The sequence below is a fragment of the Anomalospiza imberbis genome, chromosome 2 (genome assembly GCF_031753505.1).
Source record: "Anomalospiza imberbis isolate Cuckoo-Finch-1a 21T00152 chromosome 2, ASM3175350v1, whole genome shotgun sequence".
In the NCBI taxonomy this organism is placed as follows: domain Eukaryota; kingdom Metazoa; phylum Chordata; class Aves; order Passeriformes; family Viduidae; genus Anomalospiza; species Anomalospiza imberbis.
In genome coordinates, this window is record NC_089682.1 from 45,329,481 (window position 1) to 45,350,678 (window position 21,198).

The 21,198-nt window shown below is 41.3% G+C and overlaps 1 protein-coding gene across 4 annotated transcripts in view; it reads right to left on the minus strand.

Moving 5' to 3' along the window:
- The window catches only part of APP (amyloid beta precursor protein), a 233,854-nt gene that overhangs the window by 96,373 nt on the left and 116,283 nt on the right, over positions 1-21,198 (minus strand). For all 4 annotated transcript variants that reach the window (XM_068180683.1, XM_068180685.1, XM_068180684.1 and 1 more), the window contains exons 4-5: positions 5,095-5,207; positions 3,482-3,675 (exon numbers count right to left, since the gene is read on the minus strand). In XM_068180683.1, coding sequence (XP_068036784.1) covers positions 3,482-3,675; positions 5,095-5,207 — 307 coding nt within the window. The remainder of the gene's footprint in view (positions 1-3,481; positions 3,676-5,094; positions 5,208-21,198) is intronic.

Consider the following 21,198-nt stretch of genomic DNA (forward strand, 5'->3'; position numbering starts at 1 on the left):
CTTTGCCTGAGAGCACCTTAATTTCAAAAATTATAATAATTCGGAGAGAAGGGGTTTACATTTTCCATTTCAAGGGAGGCTCCTGCCTTCCTTAGCAGACTCCTGTCTTTCAAACCAAGACAACAGAGAAAACCTGGAAGTTGCCAGCTTGGCCATCACTTGGAAAGATGTTCAGCTTTGGACAACAAGGACACCAAAGCTTCCAGCTAGCTCCCAAACACAGGCAGGAGGGCCACCAGGCTGTGCTGAGTTGCAAGAGCAGCCAGAGCTTGCAGGTCACTTGACTGAGCTGTAGCCATTCAGGGAGAGGTCTGCAGCTACACTGAAAGTCAGCATGTACATCTGACTATCCCTCAGGCAGACTTCAAGGTAAATTTTAACTAAAGGTGATGATAGCAACAAGGAACTCCACTGCTTAAAAATGCTTGTGACCTCTTTGTCAGAGTTAAAAACTATTTCAGGATGAGCATGACAAGACAATTTCAAAAGCACATGTGGATCCTGCCTCTCAGCCTCATGAATAAAACGGATACATATATCACCAAAATAAACCCTCCCACCTTCCTCCAACTACTGCCAACAAGCCACAACAAGCAAGTCACATCCTTTTACATCCAGACCCAGGTGGTGGTCAGATACTAGGTAGGAAGGACACCCAACAATGAGGCACCTCAGCCCATGGTACCTCCATGTGCCCTCTAATAGTGCATCTACAACATGCAGCTGAATTTTCTTCCCCCCCTGGAGAAGAAAACACCCTTAGCAAAGCAAAAAAATAAAATACAGTGCCTCAGGGACAACGGTTGGGGGTGAAAACAGTCTGAAAAACAGCATTTATTAACTGAATGGCTGGAATGTGCTTTCCTCTTTCCATTAAGAACCACAAATGCAAATATTTTAAAATTCAAATGTGACAGCTTGAGATATAAAGTTATGTCAAAATAGATCACTCACATTTGTTGGATTCTGCTCTGTCATAGTTTTGAGAAACAAGACTGTAATAATCTGCTTTTCAGCTTGTCACCTCCACCTCAAATATGTCACCTTCACTTTAAGGTTACCCATTTAAGGCGACAAATGTAGACTTGAGTAAGCACTTTAAACAGATGTGCTTTAATAGCAGAGAATATTGGCAATTTAGCATTAGCAAAGTGTTCTCCTACCTTACATTTTCTTTCTCCTTCACAATCATTTTAGGACTAAGACATATATGTATTGATAGCCACACAAACATATGTTCAGATATAAATAAATATACACGCACAAAATATTTGAATTACCATGTACTGCCATGTAAGAATGTTTTTTAAATATACACATATATATAATTAAAGTTCAAGAATATTTCTAGCTGCAATACACATAGCTTAAATGTACTTGACTTAAGAGGCAGCAAGAAATGAGTGAGTCATTCTAAAAGAACTACCAGTTACTTGGGTCTTCATCTGCAGATGAAGGACAAGCACCCCAAAGAAGGATCTTACATTTTCTTTTTGCAAGCACTTTGGGGTGGGGGGGGTGGTAAAAAACAGTATTTGCTTGGAATTTCAGAAATTGATTGAAATGCAATTACTGCTTCCATTCCTAGAGAAGACAAAATTTATGAAGCTATTCTTTAACTCATCTCTTCATATATTAAACTGACTTATGAGGAAGAAAATGGACTACAATAGTAAATTAAATGTGTAGTGACAAACACAAAAAAGAAATACAGCAAATATCTGTCTTAGAAGATATCCTGTCTTAAACAAGTACTCTATATCCCTGTGAGCTCTTTTATTTAAAATAATTTTGGCATCTTTGATCTTGTATGTATAAGACATGTACTTTATATATAGGTGTATATATATAATAAATATGTTACCTATATAGTTAATAGATATTTAAAATAGAGGGATAGATCTATCTTGCTGAATATATATTTATATAATGAAAAAACAAGCATTTCCATTAGAACATGGTCTGCACTCATTTCTTAGAATGAGAGAACATTTAAACACCCAATCAAAATCTAAATTAAATATACAGAAATGACACAGCAAAAGCCCAAAAGCAGCTTTATAAATCCTACTGAAAGGGTTATAAATAGTGACACTGACAGTTGTTAGAAGTACAAATCAGAAGAAAGTCCAAAGATATCAATATGGAATATGCAAGGTTCTTTGATGTAGGCTTTTGCATCAAACAGTCTGACCATTCAGTCCTGTTTATGACAGAAAACGGGAAATTACCTTTGGGAAGTATTTATTTTAAACTTATTCCATTATTCACAAAGGACTCTACCTTGCAACACTTACTAATGCTTTGTCAGGAAAGATTTAGTTGCCCACCATTATATATGTTCTCATTATTCTAGGTCTTAATGCCACCTCATTGCATCAAATAACAGCAATTCAGTTTCTGTCCTTCATCTCTGCACTGTTCTTCAAATTGTTTCCATTGAGATTATTAGCAAGTCTAAACATAACAGAATTCAGACCTATTAACTGTCTGCAGTTATTCACACAATAATGCATTATTCACATAATTTGGTCCCCATTTATTTTCTGGGTATTCCTTGAAATCATTTGCAATCAGCCCCAAGTTATAGATTTTGTGCATTATTTGTACAAAAATGAAGTAGAAGCACTGCATTAGCACAGTGTAAAGTGATGAAAGCCTGGGGAGCACAAACAGAATTTGAACATTGATCTTAGTTTATGAAGAAAGCCATCTTTGCAAGTTGCAAGGACATGACACGATACTCTGCTCTTCCAATTGCTGTCTGACATGCTCAGGAGAGTGATATGAAAAGGCTTTAACAGCAACCAGACCACTCAGTTACCACTGAGTGTTATAGCACAGTTATAATCCATATCTGTGGATCTGTGGAATATCAATTAACCTATGTGCACAGGGGATGGGATCGGTAAGGACAGGGATGGTATCTTCTCACCCATCACTGCCTTGCAAAGGAAATCTCCATGTTCCTTCTCAACAGCAGCAAATTAACAAATCTGTCAAAGGCTAGATAATAAAGCACATTTTCTTTTAGATCATGTTTAGAAACTAATTGTCAGCAGAAAAATATTCTTATGGCAATAACAGCACATAGCTAATGCCTATTACAAATGAAGGCATTTCAAGAAATCCACTGGTTATGTTGGCTGATATCTGCTGCAGTACCCCAGATTGCAAATGAAGCATTTTAGAAGTACAGCATTTGTCATTTATTTGTCGAAAAACATGAATGCATTTTTGTTATAAATATGGTGATAATTCTCGCTGAAGAAATTATAAAGGCGCTAAAAAGTGTGCCTTAAAAGTGTATCTTTTAACAATAAACTTTACTGTAGAAAGCTAAAAAGAATAGAGCGCTGATGCTTTCAACCACTGTAAATGCAAGTTAATGTGTAAATTGCAAAGACTCTTCTATGCCAAGGTCTTTTAGAGAGATTTTTGGCATCTTAATAATAAGTTGAAGGGTACAAAGTCACTGTACCTTCCATCTGCATAGTCTGCATCTGCACCTCCCCACCAGACATCTGAATCATCATCTTCAGCATCAGCTGAATCAAGATTGTCACTTTCCTCTGCTAACGGGCAGCAGACAAACTCCACACCACGAAACTTGTCAATTCCACAGGGCAGCAGCATGCCATAGTCATGCAGATTCATGCTCTTCTCACTACAGGACTGCAGAAAAGACGGGAAAAAAAAGCAGCAACAATATTGGCACAGAGGAAGACTAAAAAATCTCACAGAGAAAATATGAAGGGACTGCAGGAAGTTAAAGCTGGCAAACTGCATAATCTCTGAAATTTGTAACACAATTTAGAAAGATCACACTTGCATTCACTACTTTACTGTAAGCAGCTCCCTACCTGTGTCCACTGCAAGCAACAAGCTTTCCTATCAGTCTTTTCCAGAACAAAAGACTTATCTTCTCCTATATACATGACAACTCCTTATCTTCCTGCTTAACATCCTCACAAGCTCTGCCTCATAAACAGAAAAAGTGAGGTCAAAATAACTATTTGATGTATTAATCCCAATCCTGATGCATTATGCTATTGAAAATTTGGCTTCAAGGTTAATCAACATTTCAAATACCTCTTACACTGGAAACACACTGTGTCTGGTGTGATACCTCTGCCAGTACTGTACCTCCTAGCTTTGCTTGGAAAACAGTCAGTTGGGCACAATTATACCTTACAGATACAGTGATGTATAACAGATAAAAAACCAAAATGTGTTCAGTGTTGCACAGTGATGATGTTCTTCCAGGCCATTGCCATTTCAAGTTTGCAAGTAGTCAAAATTAACTAGAATTCCTTTGTGTGAAGGTTGGTGCCTTACATGCTTTATTTAAGTATAATTCAAACAAGAACTGAAATTATGAAAAGCTGCTGATCACATTTCAAATTTCATCTCCAGAAAGTGGAATAACATACAAGCTAAGAGGTTCCAAAAAAACCAGCAATCAGAAATCCTGGAAACTCATCTCAGTTTTTATTCCTAAATCTCTCTGTGTAAGGAAAAAACACCTCTAAAACACATTAGCAACTGTAACACTAAGTTTATTTCTATTTTTAGTAAAGCACTCTTAAATTGTAAAAACTCAGTTCCTGCAAAATGCCTTTGGCTAGTCCTTGTTTCTTCAGCTCTCCTACCCTTTTCTGCTGAATTTCACATAGTGTACTCCCTGAGGCCCTGTTTGATCTCTGTGGGCATCTGGCATACCAATATCCATGATAAATACTGGATAATATCTACCTGGAATAATGATTCAAGGCAAATCCTAGGCATTTAGTTCCGGTGCTAACACAGGAAAATGAAGGAAGCAAAAACACAGTGAGTTTGTGAGTGATTGTGAAGAAAAAAATAGTGCCATGAAAGAGGGTCAATGTTCAAAGGTCAGTGGTAAGTATTCAGTCATGGACTCTATTGTGCTCTGACTCCCATCTTCTGTCTTACAAAAAATCCCAAAATGCTTTTCATGCAAACATTGAAAGTATTGCTTTTTGTTTTCCATGTCGCTGCTATATTTTAAATCATCCTCAGAAGAGTGACACAGCTTTAAAGAAGGAAGGCAGGAAATTTTAAGACAGGTACCTCTTTAGCAACAGTATGCCAATGCAGGTGAGTTTCGCACACATCCATTCTTTCCTGGTGAAGGAACTTGCACTTGTCTGGTACCAGAAGGGCATCACTCACAAACTCGCCCACTGGAAGGGAAAAGAAAAGAAATTAACACTCAAGAAATATTACTTTTACTTCCAATATCTCATCCTGTTAAACCTCTACCTACTCCTAGTAGCTTTTGTGAATGAGTGGCAGGTTTGCAGAGAATGGAACAGTTTCTAGATGGTGCTTCAAATTATGACCACCTTTCAACTTGCCATTGCAAAGGAGCTCTGGCCTTTGATCTCATATATATTTGTTTATGAACACCTCAGCATAATAAAACTTGCAGGACCCACTAGATATGTGTGGTGCAACATGAAGTCAGGAGTTGGCAGGTCTAATTCCAGGAAGGAGACTACAGAGGCAGGGAGGGACAACTACATTTTGCATCTTAACAGCAGTAGGGAAAGGGTATGAAGTGCCCTGAAATACTTTGGTGTTCTACATAAAACAAATGACACCATCACCTTGTTTCAAAGCATTTGAGAATATTTCCATTGACACAGTGGTAACAGCAACACAGTCAACTCAGTTATTTTTGTTGCTGCAGCCTCTTCATTGCATCCTCATTTCATCAGCCAGATGAATTCATGTTAGCCTGGAAGGCTGATAAGCAAGTAGAGCTTATCGGCCAGGAAACAAGATGATTCATGATTGTTGTAGATGATCACCAGAATATCTGGTCAGATCAAAGTGGGTGAAGAGCCTTTTTTCCCAAGGACATAACTGACCAGAGATTGTCCCATCTTCCATAGCAGAACAAAAATTTACATGCTTACGAAATGAACACTGCTCACTGCTCACAGCATCAGTACTCAGAAACTCAGGTGCTAAGTAACATGATTTATTAGACTAAAATCACATTCTGTACAATTCTGATGTTGCAATTAAATAACCGCAACCCCTCTCAAAGATATTTTTTAAAGGGAAAATTAAAGAGTACTTTAGAGAAGTGTATATACTGAACATATGCTGAACTGACTCAGCTGGTATAAATCATATACTGGTATAAAACATATACTGGATTGGACTCAGCTGGTATAAATCAGCTCCCTTAAAGCCCACTTTGCCTGTAGCCTACAAAAAACTAGAGTCTGTGTTACATGAAAAATCAAGATGGTCCAATGGCTATTAGGATGCAATAATAGGTTAATTGATCAAAATGAGATAACTACAAGTTCACTGTTGAGTAGAGAGTCATCTCAGGGAGGTGATGAAGTGGCCCTTAAGGCTTACAATTAAAAAGTCAGTTTTAAAAATAACCAACACCCAAAGCATAGGAAAAAAGCAGAATTCAACAAACATACCTTGGCTATATACCACACCAAGATGTGTATTTCACAGTAAATTCCTCACTATATTTCAGTGTCGTTGATCTGAAGCCCTTAAATTCAATTAATCAACTGGGAAATAGTAACTTGTTTCTGTAACTTAGTTAGTTAACTCAAGGAAAAATGGCTAATTTTATCCTTCCCTAGCACACCCTAATGCCTGCAAATTAACAGAAACATTTTCTAGAGGTCTCCAAAATTACCTTGCAAAAATAATGAATAAGTACACTTTCTGTTAACCCTAAATACAAAATTTGCATTTTCATTTAACAAAGTCTCAGTTCCCAGTGCTGTCACACACAAATCCTGCAGTGAAAGTCGCATAAATTTGCAGCTTTTTGGAGACCAGCCTGGCACACACCTAAACATTCTCAGGACACAAGTAATTGGCAACTGTTAATGCTTTAATTTAGTCAAGTGCCTGAGCAGTGGACAAGCACACAGAGGCTTTGCTGAAGACTCAAAATTATGATGATTTCATGCAGAACTGCAGTGTCCTGCAACTGGAGAGGAATAACCCTGGGTATCATCACAGGGCTGGGAGCCAACCTGCTGAAGAGCAGCTCTGTGGAGAAGGACCTGGGGGTCCTCGTGGACAACAAGCTGTCCCTGAGCCAACAGTGCCCTGGGGACCAAGGAAGCCAATGTGATCCTGGGATGCATTGGGAAGAGTATTGCCAGCAGGTGAAAGGAGGTGATCCTGTTCCTCTACTAAGCCCTGGTGAGGCACCTCTGGAGTGCTGTGTCCAGTTTTAGGCTCCTCAGGACAAGAGAGACAGGGAACTCCTGGGGGAGCTGGGACTGTTCAGCCTCGAGAAGAGATAACTGAGAGGGAACTTCATCAATATTTGTCAGTGCCTGGAGGGAGGGGTCAGAGCAGGGACCAGGCTCTGCTCAGTGGTGCCCGGCAATAGGACAAGAGGCAACAGGAAGAAACAGATGCACACAAAGTTCTACCTGAACATGAGGAAGAGCTTCTTTCCTGTGCAGTGACCAGGCACTGGATCACATAGAGAGGGTGTGGAATCTCCCTCACTAGAGATAGTCCAGAACCACATGGATGCAATCCTGTGCCATGTGCTCTGGGATGATCCTGCTAGGGCAAGGAGGTTGAACCTGATGGCCCACTGTAGTCTAAACTGGCCCACTCCATGATTCTGTGAAAAGTAACAAAATTGAATGTACCACTAAGTTACATCCACCAAATGGAAGATGGAAAGCTGTGTGTCTAAAGTTCTGGGAAATGCAGCTTGGGCTGCATTGTCATTAAAAGCATGCATAAGTATGCAATAATTTAAAATAAAGCACATTAATTTTTGAGCATCTAATTATATCAACCAACTCATAACAATACACTACAGAAATAGTAGATGTTCAGATGTCAGTGAAGATACAGTGTTAGATTTGACTAGCACACAGAAAATGTGCATTGCTTTAGAGAATCATATTGCTTGAAAATAAGGCAACAGCATCCTCACAGTAACGCAAATTCTCATTTCAGATTAGGCTCCATGATGCAAACAATTGCTGAATTTCACAGAAATAAACAATCCATTGTAACAAGCCCTCCTCTGTCTTTTGGAAGGAACAGAGGACCTGGAGAGAAGGATGTCTGCTCATGGTAATACTCCCTCAATATACAGAATTATAGTAAATTAGGTGTGTGAAAATCTAGGCAATAGCAACCACTTGCAACTTTTCATATGATTTCTATTGCCTTCCATTCTGTTTTTATTACAAATAAAATTTAACTCTATCCATTATTTAGACATACCCAGAGCTAAACCTTTTTCATTCCTTGCACAATAATTACTACTGAAGTTAAAATGCAAAGCTTTAAACTTCTGTTCTATTTTTTTCTTTTTAAAATAAATTAATGTTCAAGTAGCAGTTTGGCAAACTCGACTGAAGTCATTTGACAACTGCAATGTTTAATTTGCTTGGAGTAGTCTAATAGAAACACAAATCCATCAGAAAGAAGCACTTCTAGCACTTTAGGCTTGCAGGCAAGCTTCCGCCTGTATTGTTCCTGTACTTGTTTAACTTTCAATTATGCTGAGTAGTAAGATTTCTAGGATTCTTTGCTTTTTTTTGAGTGAGTAACCCACCAATTACATTGGGAAAACAAACACACATGAAGGGAGAGCAATCCTACGTGTCCAAAGAGAGGCTCTAAAAATAAGGAAAAACTGTAATACTACTTTTCTTTGCCAGTACATACCACGACAGAGAGAGCTATGCATTGCTACAGTTCTTTGACTGATGGAGCAACCCAGACCAGTGTTGGTTGTAATTTCTACTACTAGGTGATGGGATTGCCAAATTCAACTCCAATATTATTTTTAATTCCAGCACAGCAATATACTGACTTTGCATCATATTGGGCTGGTGCTCAACACCCTGCCTGTTTTGCTTAAGCAGGATAAGCACTTCCCCAGGTAGAAGCACTGCTTAAAAGCCTCCCTGGTCCCAAGCTGTCCCCTTGTCCTAACCAGCACCTTGTCCCTCATCCCCCAGCAAGTCAGGGTAAACCCTGACCAGACCATGAATGGGGGGGCTTGTAAAATTTGTACCAACCACAAAGCATTGGTATCATTACCACCAACAAGACTACCTCTGTCTGCCTTATATTTATCACTCTTTCACAGTACTTTTCTGCATTCTTCAGCATATCTTGTATTTTGATTACAGCTGGAAAGCTGTCCTGTGCAGAGATACTCAAATAATAAACCATGATGGCACCATTTTTCTGTTGATGAGTTTATAAATCCATACATTCTTTCAGGTTATCCAACACAGCAGTGTAACAACTACTTGTGTTCCAGTAGCTGCTCACCCACTTTTGCAAGGAAGGGATGGTTAAAACCAGACCCTGCTGGCTTATGGATTTCTGGCCATCTGGAGAAAACAGGGGAATTCTGAGTAGAGGTTGTGTTACCACATTAAAACCCACCATCATGTGCCCATCATTCATTTAGCTGAAGGCTGCCAACATCCTGCTCAACATCCTGCAAATTGCTTCTTGCTTAACTTTCCACTTTTAGCTGCACATCACCACAACATATATTATGTCAACATAATAAGCCACATTTTAATTTAATTTTAGAAATATCATCTTTGCCCCCATAATGCCAGTAACCCCCCTCCTGATATTTAGTTTTCCACTGTGTTTGTAGCAGACTTCTTTTATTGCCCCATCCTGGTGTATCACAATAGGTTACCAGCTCACATTGTTCAAAAACAGTTTTGCCAGATGTTATAATGCCACATTTTAATACTTAGTAACTTTATTTCAGTCAAAGACATTCTATCATCTGAAAAATACTCTTGGAACAACAACGGATTTTTTGCTGTAAGACCAAAAGTTCTGGTCCAGAAATTTCATTTTTCAACACAGCAAATACTAAGAATATCATTAAGAATCATCCTCTAACAAAAGAATTGGAATTATAGTGAAGGCTACCATTCACACAATCTTTAAAAAATTCTGTCTTGGTTTAAAAGACAGGTGTCTGCCAAGGAAGGCAGGAACCTTCCTGGGATGGAAAATATGAACTCTTTCCCTCCAAATTATTGTAACTTTGAAATTACAGGGCTTTCAGGCAAAGATATGGGAAAAGGAATAACAGTTTGTTACTAGTGTATATATGTACAACAAGACAAACAAACAGCAGCAATGGCAGCAATGAGAAACAAACACAGAAACCCAATAAGCAGCTTTCTCTCAGCTTCAGTGCAGTTACAGTCACAGCCATCAGGGGCGCTGGTGGCTCCCGGCCAGGCAGGGCAGATGCGATGATTCCCCCGCTGCTGCAGGGGGCGCTGTGGGGCCCGCTTTGTCACCGCTACATGTGGCAATGGCAGCGCCAGCAGCGGGAGAGCAAGGAAAGCAGCCTCCTTCGCAAACTCACAGGCAGCAGCCAGTCTCAGGGGCACTCCGGGTGGCAAAATGGACTATAGCAGGAACCTTGGAGCAGCAGGCTGGAACACCAGAGGCGAGCGCACCCAGGTGGGTGCAAGCAGCTGGGAGATGCTCCCTCCATAACGGGGGAGGAAGTCATGGTCCTCTTTCCCGTAAGGCTGGGTGTTGAAAAGGTCCCAGTTCAACAGTGCTCTTGGAAGCAAAGGCTCACTCAGAAGAACCAGTGAAGGACAAAAACTATGCAGTGGCAGTAAATGCCCTGGGCAGTAGCAGTCCATCACCAAAACAACAACTGTCTCCACTCTGATCAAGAGAGCCAAATAGGGAGAAGGAGCTGAGCCCAACCCCTGACCCCAGCCAAGTCTCCCAGTATCTCTGCACTTTCCAAGGGAAAAATCCCCCAGCTACCAAGCTCACTCCTCAGCTAAGAGACAGCAGCCAACTGCACCTTCGCCCCTGTGGACACATCTTTTTTCTCTTAAGTAATTGTTGCCCATTTGTTAGGCAACAAATGGGAGAAAAAATCCAAGAGGAAAAAAGGAAAAAAAAAAAAAAAAAAAAAAAAAAAAAAAAAAAAAAAAAAAAAGGAAAAAATTCTAACCTCCAACATCTTCTCTAGGAAGAAAAAGGCTCAGCAAGTCAGCATGCTCCTAACAAGATGATTGCCCTATCCGTGTAATGGAAGGCATCAAGGCAAAGTAGTGAAAAATAAAAGCACTGTGTGAGACATGGTCCTGATCAGCAGATTTTCCAGTCACTCTATAAACTAGATAGAATGTGAAGATCTCACCAACACTGAAGAGAAAGAAAGCAAAGATAAGATGATAAAGGTAATAAAAGAAAATCCATTACAAAACCAAGCACCTTCTAGCAGATGGCTGGGCTCCAAACCAGGAAGTAAGCATTTTCAGAGAAGTACTTTCAAACAAAGCTTGTGTTAAATTTTGCACGAAGAGGCAGTGCATGTGCTGAGGGTCTGGGGCTCAAAGCTTCATTTTCATGTCACCAATGAGAACAAAGGCCTTGCTAAAACAAATTTACAAGCTCAAGTGCCTGCACAGTAGGTATTTGAGAACATTCAGAGAAATGTGTCACGTACCTGTGACTTTGTATAGGTTATCCAGAGGCAACCCACACTTGGCATGATGCCAGCCAAGGAACAGATCAATCCCTTTCCTGTGCTGCTGCCCTGGGGCTTTGCTCTGCCCTGCTCCCCAGCTCCAACACCTCTGCCAGATCTTGTGCTCACACAGCCACATTTCTTTAGTACATATTATGTTATGCATACAGCATTATATGTAATTAAGCAGATATGCAGCTTTAGGAACTTTTATTAAGTGTCACGTTTACCTAAATCTTTATGTTTTCTCATAACATTGGTGATTAAAAGTAAGCTGCAATCTGCATGAGAGAGCAAGCCAAATGCACCAGCCTGAAGTTCAAGGAAACAATGCTTTCTTGAAAATGTTGTTCTTTTCTTTAGAAGTCCAGAAAGGCAGAGAAGATGCAAAGCACCTAGATACTTAAATTTTTTTTCAGTAAAATGGTTTATTAAACACAATTATCTAGCAATAAAATGAACCAGCCATAGCACTCTTCACTGTATTAGATTCGGTATCTATAGATGAAGAGGCTGTGCCAGTCAAAATGTGATTTGAAGGAGAATTTGCTGCTGTGCTCAGCCCCCGGAGGGATGGATGCCTGCTCCAGTCCCCGGCATGGCTGTCCTCTGAACTTGGGCATAACACATATTAAGCCCCATGGTTAAAGATCATCATTCTAGTTTGAAGGACTTAAACAGCCTAGAGTACACAAGGGATTTGTAGATGTCTTAAATATAAAATTTAATTTTAAATGGAAGTTACAGGCCTGTGAGAAATTGCCACTCACTTTTCATAAATTTAGAAAGGTTTATTAAACCTTATCAAAAATACAACAGAAGACTAAATAGAGAAAACGTTAGGGTGCCAGGAGCAAAGGATTTTCCCCACCATGTGCTCACCCACACAGTGGAGGTTTTGCCTTTTAACCCTTTAGCCCCTCCCAAGATTCTGTCAATTGACTCCTTCTTCACTGTCCAGTGGTGGAGTTTACTTCCTCAAATCTTGATTGGAGGTCAGATGTCACCATAGTGACAAGCTGACCCTCCCAAATATCCCAACCCTGGCTGTCCCTTGATAACAACTCAGGGGGTAAAAAAACCCTTTTCTTAACCTATATACATGATATTGGTCTGTTAAGTGTGAGAGTCAATCATTGCATTACTCATCTATCACAATCCCTCTTTTTCCTTTTCCACAGATTATTTGGCTCGAACAATTTAACTCAATGAGTCATACTAGCATCTGTTGATGTGGGCAAGGACAGAGGGAACCAAAGGGAAAATAAAAATTTCCCTAGTCACCCTTAACCAGAATGAACAAAAGGACATTACAGAGGTCCAGTATGGCTTTTACCCCCATCTACCTTGCCTATAGTGTTGCTACCCATAGGAGCTGTCTCAGTGGTGAGTACAGAGGCCAACTCCGTCTTGCCCTCCAATCCCATTTGTATTCAAAGACAGTTGTGGAATAACAGAGGTCTGTATGGCCTTTTGTCCCTACTTTACCATGCCTACAGGGTTGCTACCCACAGCAGGGCTATGTAGTCTTCTCAATAGGAAACAAAGGGGCCAGCCCGGTCTTGCCCTCCTTCCTTTGTCTTATTTTCTTAAGAAAGCTGCCCCATCACCTTTTACGGTCCCTTGTGTACTTCCCCTCAACAGATGCTCATAATTCTTTCTCATTAAAACATGAAAAAAAAAAAACAACAATTCTTGGGCTGGCTGGTAGAAGCTTGACTCTACTTTTTGAGCATCTTGGTGTTTTACTGGTTGTCTCTTGGTTTCTGCTTGAGAGTCCTTATTTCCCCCGGCTTGGATATTACAGTCCATTCTTTGGGTTCTACTGGGCCTTTAACTCTGTTGGAGTGAGTCCATCCCCGCTCTGCAGTTCGCATGGCTGATTCGGTTGTGAGCAGTACCTGAAAGGGACCTTCCCGCTGAGGAGTTAGAGGCTGATACCTCCATAACTTAATCATTACCCAATCTCTGGGATTAATATTATGGATTCTAAAATCCACGGTGCTAGTTTGAGGAATTGCCCCTTCATGTCTTAGCTCTTCTAAGGTTTGTGCTATAGAAATAACATATTTCTTGGCATTGGTTTCCCCTCATAGGTGGCAATCTTCTCGGGTGAGGTCAGGAAGGGTAACCCAAACATCATTTCATAGGGTGACACCCCCAGATCTGACTGGGGTTGGGTTCTAAATCTTAATAAGGCCAAAGGGAGACATTTTATCCATGACTTTCAGGTTTCAATCATTAGCTTAACTAGAGGTCTTTTAAGAGTTTGATTCATTCTCTCAACCCGACCGTAACTCTGTGGATGCCATGGAGTGTGTAACTCCCATTTCACTCCCAGAGCTTGAACAACTTTCTGCAATATCCCGGTCTGAATCAATCTTGTTTACTATCCCATACCGAGAAATAGTTGATTCTAGAAGTGTTTTACTCACAACATTGGCATTGGCTTTAACAATGGGTACTGCCTCTACACAGTGAGTTATGTAATCTACTATCAGTAGTAAAAACTTCCACCGTTGTAACTGGGGAAGCTCAGTAAAGTCTACTTGGATGTTTTGAAAGGGCCTTAAGGCTAGTTCTTGCCCTCCCCTTGGTGTTTTCCTCATGACTTTCTTATTTACTGGTTGACATATCACACACCGTTCAGTCACCTGCTTAGCTGTCCCAAAAACTCCTATGCATCCCCAATCCCTTAGAAATTGATCACTTAGCGCTTGTGTACCCCAATGTGTTGTCCCATGTATGCCTTCCAACATTCTTCTGGCAAGGGGCTTATTCAACATTTGCCTCCCATCTGCTAATCTCCCCTTCTTTATCTTTCTTGGCTCCTATTTTGAGTAGTTCTTCCTCTTCTGCCCCACTAAACACCAGGACTTCTTGTATTTCTCCCACAGGGGTTAACACCATTGTTAGTTTTTCTGTCCCTGATTCTGTTGCATTTTTATCTTCCAAATCCGCTAAATTGTTCCTTTGCGCCTCTTGAGTCACTCCCGTTTAATGTTCTTTAACATATACCACCTCTACTTCCTCTAGTAATTGTAAGGATTCTAACACTTCTAAAACAAGATTTTAGTGAATCAGTCCCTTTCCCTTTGAATTTAATAGCCCTCTCTCTTCTCAAGTTTTTCCAAAGGTATGCACTACGCCAAAAGAGCATTTTGAGTCTGTATATATTGTTCCCTTTTTCTGTGCTAATATTTCTAGAGCTCATTTTAGGGCATATAGCTCACACACTTGGGCTGACCAGTTGGAAAGTTAACTTCCCTTCTTCTATGGCTACCAGCCCTTCATCAACTATAGTGTATGTACCCCAATACCCTCTGCCCCTTTATTACTCATGAAGATCCATCGATGTTTCCCTCCTTGGAGTGGTGATCCATTAGGTCCTCTCTTACTCTAGTTTGATAGTTTATAACTTCTAGACAATTATGTATTAATTGCTCACCTGGTTCTCCATATAAACCTGGGTGGGGTTGAGTTGGTTATTTACCATCAGCTCTAAATCACTGTTTATTAAGATGGCTTCATACTTTAGCACTCGGGAATCAGTGAGCCATTTCTCAGCCTTTTGGCTTAGGGTACTTCTAACTGAGTGCAGTGTTTATACTTTCAATTTTCCCCCAAATGTTAGTTTTTTGCATTCGCTGCCACCACCTGAATGCAGGTCGGCCATCCCCGGCTGACAGGGTCTAGCAGTTTTGATAAATAGGTCACTGGTTTCCCAGATCCTCCCCAGTCCTGGGCTAGTACTCCATGAGCTACCCTTCTTTCTACATCTACAAACAGATAAAATGGTTTGTCTAAGGCAGGAAGACTCAGTGCTGGTGCACTGACTGATTTTTGCTTTAAAGTTTCAAATTTTTGTTCATCGTCTTCTTCCCACCTAATCTCTCCTTCTACTAGCTTTTCATACAAGAATTTAATGGCTGGCGTGTATCCTTCAATCCATAGCCTACAATATCCCAACAAGCCTAGAAACCTTCTAACTTCTCTCTTAGTTTTTGGCCATGGGAGTGAGGCTATCCCTGCAATTCTCTCAGGGTTCAGCCGCCGGCTCCTGTGACAAATCACATGTCCTAGGTATTTTACTTCATGCTCTACAAATTGGAGTTTCTCTTTTGATATTTGAAATCCTTGGTTCCTCAGAAAATTTAACAATGATATGGTGGATTCCCAAACTTCATTTTCTTCCCATCCTGAGAGAAGCAAATCATCTACATACTGGATGAGCATTATCTCAGGTTTGATGGAGAAGAGTTGTAGTAGTTCTCCCAAGGTTTGACCAAATAAGTTTGGGGATTTGGAAAACCCTTGGGGTAACCTAGTCCACTAAAGCTGTTGCTTCCTTCTGGAATTCTAAGGGAAATATATCCCTACTTTCCTCTGCCAGTGGACATGCCCAAAAAGCATCTTTTAGGTCTATCACACTAAACCCCTGGTGTGCTGGGGGGATATTACTCAGTAGTGTATAGGGGTTAGGCACTACTGGGTATTGATTCACTGTTCTTTTGTTTAATTCTTTTAAATCTTGGACAAGCCTGTAAGTCCTATTTGACTTCTTTACTGGTAATATCAGTGTATTATGGGGGGACATACATGGTTCTAAGGTCCCGTCCTCAAGTAGGTCCTGGATCACCAACCATAGTTCTAGTCTTCCCTCCAGAGAGAGTGGATATTGTCGTACCCAGACTGGATTTATTATCTCATTAGCTATTTTTATTACTATAGGTTTCGTGTTCAATTTACCTCAATTTTTTGGTTTGGCCTACACCATCTCATGAATTTTCTCCTCATCTTCTTCTTCCCTTAAATACAGATGCTTAACCACCATTTTTCCTTCCTCTGGGAGTACTCCAATGTCTAACTGGACCTGTAAATCCCACCCTAATAGATTGCACCCTGCTTCTGGAACTAATAGAACATCCCTGATCCCTACTTTATTTGCCACTTTAGACTTTACTTCCTTTATAACTGAGACCTTGAACCCCTCCCCTTTTGCACCTACTACTTGCTTAGTATCTTGACCCTTTTTGCACCCCTTTAGGATTCTACAAACACAAGTACTTTCAGGCCCCGTGTCTACTAGGAATTCAAATTCTTCCTCTTGGGGGCCTATTTTTAAAGTTATCAAGGGCTCCTGATGGTATTCTATCCCTAGGAGGTAGAGCCCCTGACACCCCTAATCTTCAGTTTCTCCTTTTTGCACAGTCTCATTAACCCTAAGGTCCTTTTGCCTCTGTGGGCAATTCTTTCTGATATGCTCATTCTCTTTACAGTAAAAGCAAACTGGTCCTAGGTTTCCCTATCTCCCAGACTCTCTTTTTTGTGCCCAGTCCCAGGGAGCTGCATCCCCCCTCCGTCTATCTTCCTGCACTCGGGGTCCCCCTGCCTTACCTGGGTAGTTCTTTACATGTTGGTTTCCTTCCCTAATGGCAGTTACCATTACCTTGGCTTTCGCCTTGGCCTTCTCTTCGTCCCTCTTTATATACATCTTCTGTGCTTCTCTTAAAAGATGCTCTAACCCCCTTTCTTGCTATCCATCTACCTTTTCTAGCTTTCTCCGTATATCTGGAGATATACGTGAGTGACAAAATTTATCTTTAGTAAGATCTGTCTGGCCACCATGTCATGGTCAACTCCTGAATATTGCCTCATATTTTTCCTCAACCTTTCTAACCAGTCTGTTGGGGTTTCTTCCCACTTTTGCTGATCATTGAAAGCCTTATGGACATTTTGATTATGTGGAGCTGCCTCTTTAATACATCTTATAGTCAATGTTCTATATTCCTCCATGTCTTGCCTCTTCCCAGTACTGTTGTGCTCCCAGGTGGGGCACACTATGGGCATTTTCAGATCCCCAGGAGGTCCTTGCACATTCCCTCTTTCCCATATCTGTATCCCAGCTGCCTGGATCATCTGTCTTTCATCTGGTGTGAACAACATAGTCATTACTGATTGCATTTCTTCCCATGTATAAATATTGGGCTCGAGAAACTGGTCTAACTGCTCCACTAACCTGAGGGGGTCCTCTAATAGTCCTTTTAATTCCTTTTTAAACATTCTCACATCAGAGGAACTGAGAGGTATGGTTACGAGTCAAATTCCTCCCTGTACATGCCCCCAGGGGTACTTCCCTCAGTGGGTACAGTCCCAAAGCTTGGTTCCCATCCTCTGATCTGCTTTCCTCTCTTTGTGCTACCCTGTTCCTGGTGTTCTGGCTAGGCCCATCAGGAGGTAGAGGAGGTGCAGTTGGGACTACTGGAGGTGGAGGGGGTAAGTGGTCTAATGGGTCCCATTCTTTATGTTCTGCTACCTTAAATACGCTCACCTTCGAGGGTGTGATTTCCCCTTCCCAGCAAGCAGCATAATCACTCTCTTCCTGATTGAATGGCTTCTTCGCTCTTACATACATGTTTAATGCTCAGCATATCCATCCCTTGTCTGACCCATATCTCAGCCAGTATACATGATCACTCCTAATTTCCCTTCTGGTCCATTCCAATACGCACTACTGAACCATTTTGTTCTCATCCTTATCTCTGGTGTTGGGGTCAAATTTCCACCCAGCTAGTTTTCTTCCCAGTGGGGTATGCCCATTGGTTCCTTTTCAATCTCTGCTTCTTCCTTTGGGGATTCACTACTCACCCATGATCCCATCCTGACCAGCAGGTCTTCCCCCGACAGAGCCTACCTTTCCAACCACAGGCCCTACCGACAGAGCCTGCCTCCCCAGTCAGCTAACTACACACTCTTAGCAAGGTCCGCCTCCCTAAGAAGGGCAAGGAAAAAGGGGGAAAAGAAAGAAACCAGGAAAGGAGGAAGGAGAAGGAAAGGGAAGAGAAAGAGGGGGGAAAAAAAGAAGAAAAAAGGGGAAGAGAGAGAAAAAAACCTAAAGAAAATATTTACCTCTCTTCTGAAAAAAAACCCAAAAAAACTATGGTCCGACAGCTCTGCCCCAACTCGGTTCGTGCCACCACTGGTGCCACCCAGATGGTCCCCGCTGCCGCTGCCGCCCAGCCCACCCTGCCGGCACCACTGTCGCCAAGCCTGCCAGCACTTCCTCCAAAACTGCTGCTGGCTACCACTGCTTGGCCAGTCCGGGATACCACAGTGCTGGCCATGCACCAGAGCCTGGCAGTGCCACACGTGGGCCCCCGCTTGACCCTCTTTCTGTGAGCTGGCTCTGTGTTGCAAAACCCTTCACAAACCCTTCTATCTCACGCGTCCCGCCAGCCACATGGGAAATTCCCACTTTCCTCTTCACCATGCATCCCACCGTTCCCTCTAACCACCCAATATCGTAATACTCCAATGGACCAGGACAGGAGGTCTGGTATAGTACTGGCGTGGAGTTCACTTTCCTATACCGGAATTATGGAGTCCAAATACCTCACACAGAACTCTAGAGTCAAAGGGTTAAAATCTTCTAGGTACAATCCATCAAAGTACATTCGACTGGACTGAAATCATTAACTATATATGAAGAAATATAATTAATTTGTGGTGCATACTATGTCTTCATTTTCATGGGTACCATACATTAGAAAAGGTTATTTCTCAAACCTTCTTCCTCCTTCCTCTGTAGTTCTTCCATCAGAGACATAAATAGAATTTCAGCTCACTTTGCTATTTTGTTGCCAGACTGAATTTTCTGATAAAATTGTCTTACTCCCCAGATAGAACACAAGATCAGATTTGATTTGATCAGATCTGCCACTAGCAGATTTGTGTTTACATGCAAGAAGATTCAAATGCACATCACCACACACTGGCATCTTTATAAACACAGCAAATAAACATTTTTCAAAAGTCCACAGCATCTCAACCGTTTATTGCAATTTGCAGTTCATTTACTTCTCTCATGTTTTTTACTTGTTTCCCAATCTTTGAGGAAAAATTTTGCTGTGAGTTCTGTAAGATGCCTTTTCTGTCCCTTTCTTGCCCAGTAATGCAACATGAAAGAGCTGTGTGCTAAAGCCCATTACCATAGCATCATGCCACATGGATTCCTGCTCCTGCGCCACCTTCCTAAAAGGCCTACAGAGTAAAAAAGCACTATCCCAGAGGATATCAGTGTGACCAGCAACACAGGTCACCTCGAAAAAGGCTTCCTAAGGGATTTTCCCTTCAGTTTTCTTCCTCTAGGTACCCACCACTCATGCTAGCAAACTTGCTTGCACTGCACCACAAATCAAGAGTTTGCCTCTCAAACACCATTTACCAAGAACAGGCCCAAAACCAGGCTGCAAAATTCCCCTTGGGAAGAAGACTAATTTCTGGACTGAGTTGCTCTCCCTTCTAATTCCTCGGCACACATGTTATATCTGAAATTCTCTGCAGACACAACCCCTTCCCTGACAATTACATAATCCTGCCTAATTTATTTGAATTCTTGAGTTAGAAAACAGCAGGAATAATGAAGTCTGGATAGCCTGATTCCATCCTGCCTCAGTCACAGAGCTTTTAAGTTATTCTGCCCAAGTAAAAACCTTTTATTTTCCTCTCACATTGTACTTAATTGCTTAATGCTTCTTCCCCTCTCTTTTCTACAGCCCCAGCAGACTCTTTACATCTACTTTTTCCTTTCCATTCCATTATGGCAGTAATTCTGTCTGACAAATCTGGAAGAGAACATGCTCAGCTGCTCTGGAAGGCTGCTGAACACATTGGTGACTTAAGCATGGCTGCTTACAGTGGTAAAAAGATTATAAAGTGAAGGATGCCATGAGTGGATGCTTGCTGCAGAGTAATTGGTGGCAAGTTTTGGTGTTTTTTCAGGTAGGGAGGTTGGTTTTTCAAGATTCCGGGTCTCACCCTAGACTGACAGCAGCATGTCTGGCAAAAACAAGTCTACTGCAGTGCTATAAAAAAAGCCAGCCATATGAAATTGGAAGGTGCTGAAAGCCAAGGTAAGTTAGAAAAGACTGCTTGATCCAGATTAAGAGGGAATTACTGGGCTACTCAAATGGGAGGGCGGAATAACCAAAAAACTACTGGAAATTATTTGATCTACAGAAAAGTCAGTAAAATTCACATAAAGGAATAAACCTGTGTCCTACATTGCAAGGCAAGATGTGTTCTATTTGCCATCTGTTGGAGGTGTGGCAGTTATCTTCTGTTAATTGGGCAGTTTTCTTTATCTCTTCCACAAACCAATCCTCCCTCTGGGGAGACATCTGCTGTTAATGGCCTATTGAATGTCACTGCATGACTGATAAAAGTTACAGCATCCCATTGTAAGATGATCCACCCAGAGGGAGGAGCCAAGCATTCATAAGTGGATATAATCTGAGGTTTTGGGACACTAGACTCAGCCTTTCCACTGGGTTCTCCGAGGAATAGCTGGGTCTTTCAACTGGACCTTCAGAGGAAGACTCTTCTACAGGATCACTGCTCCAACAGAACCACATCTGCCACTCTAGGAGGATTGCAGCCATTCCAATTTGGACTGCTACCAACACCCAGACCAAAAGGGTGCCAGGTTGTATTCTGACTCCTTTCCATGGTTTTTCTTTTGAATTATTGCATGTATTTTTTTTTCCTTTTCCTAATAAATTGTATTTCTGATTTGGAGTCTCTCACTGGTTTTGCTTTCAAACCAGAACAGCCTGAAAAAAGATCAGTACTGGAAAACTCTAAGGAACAGATCTGAAATA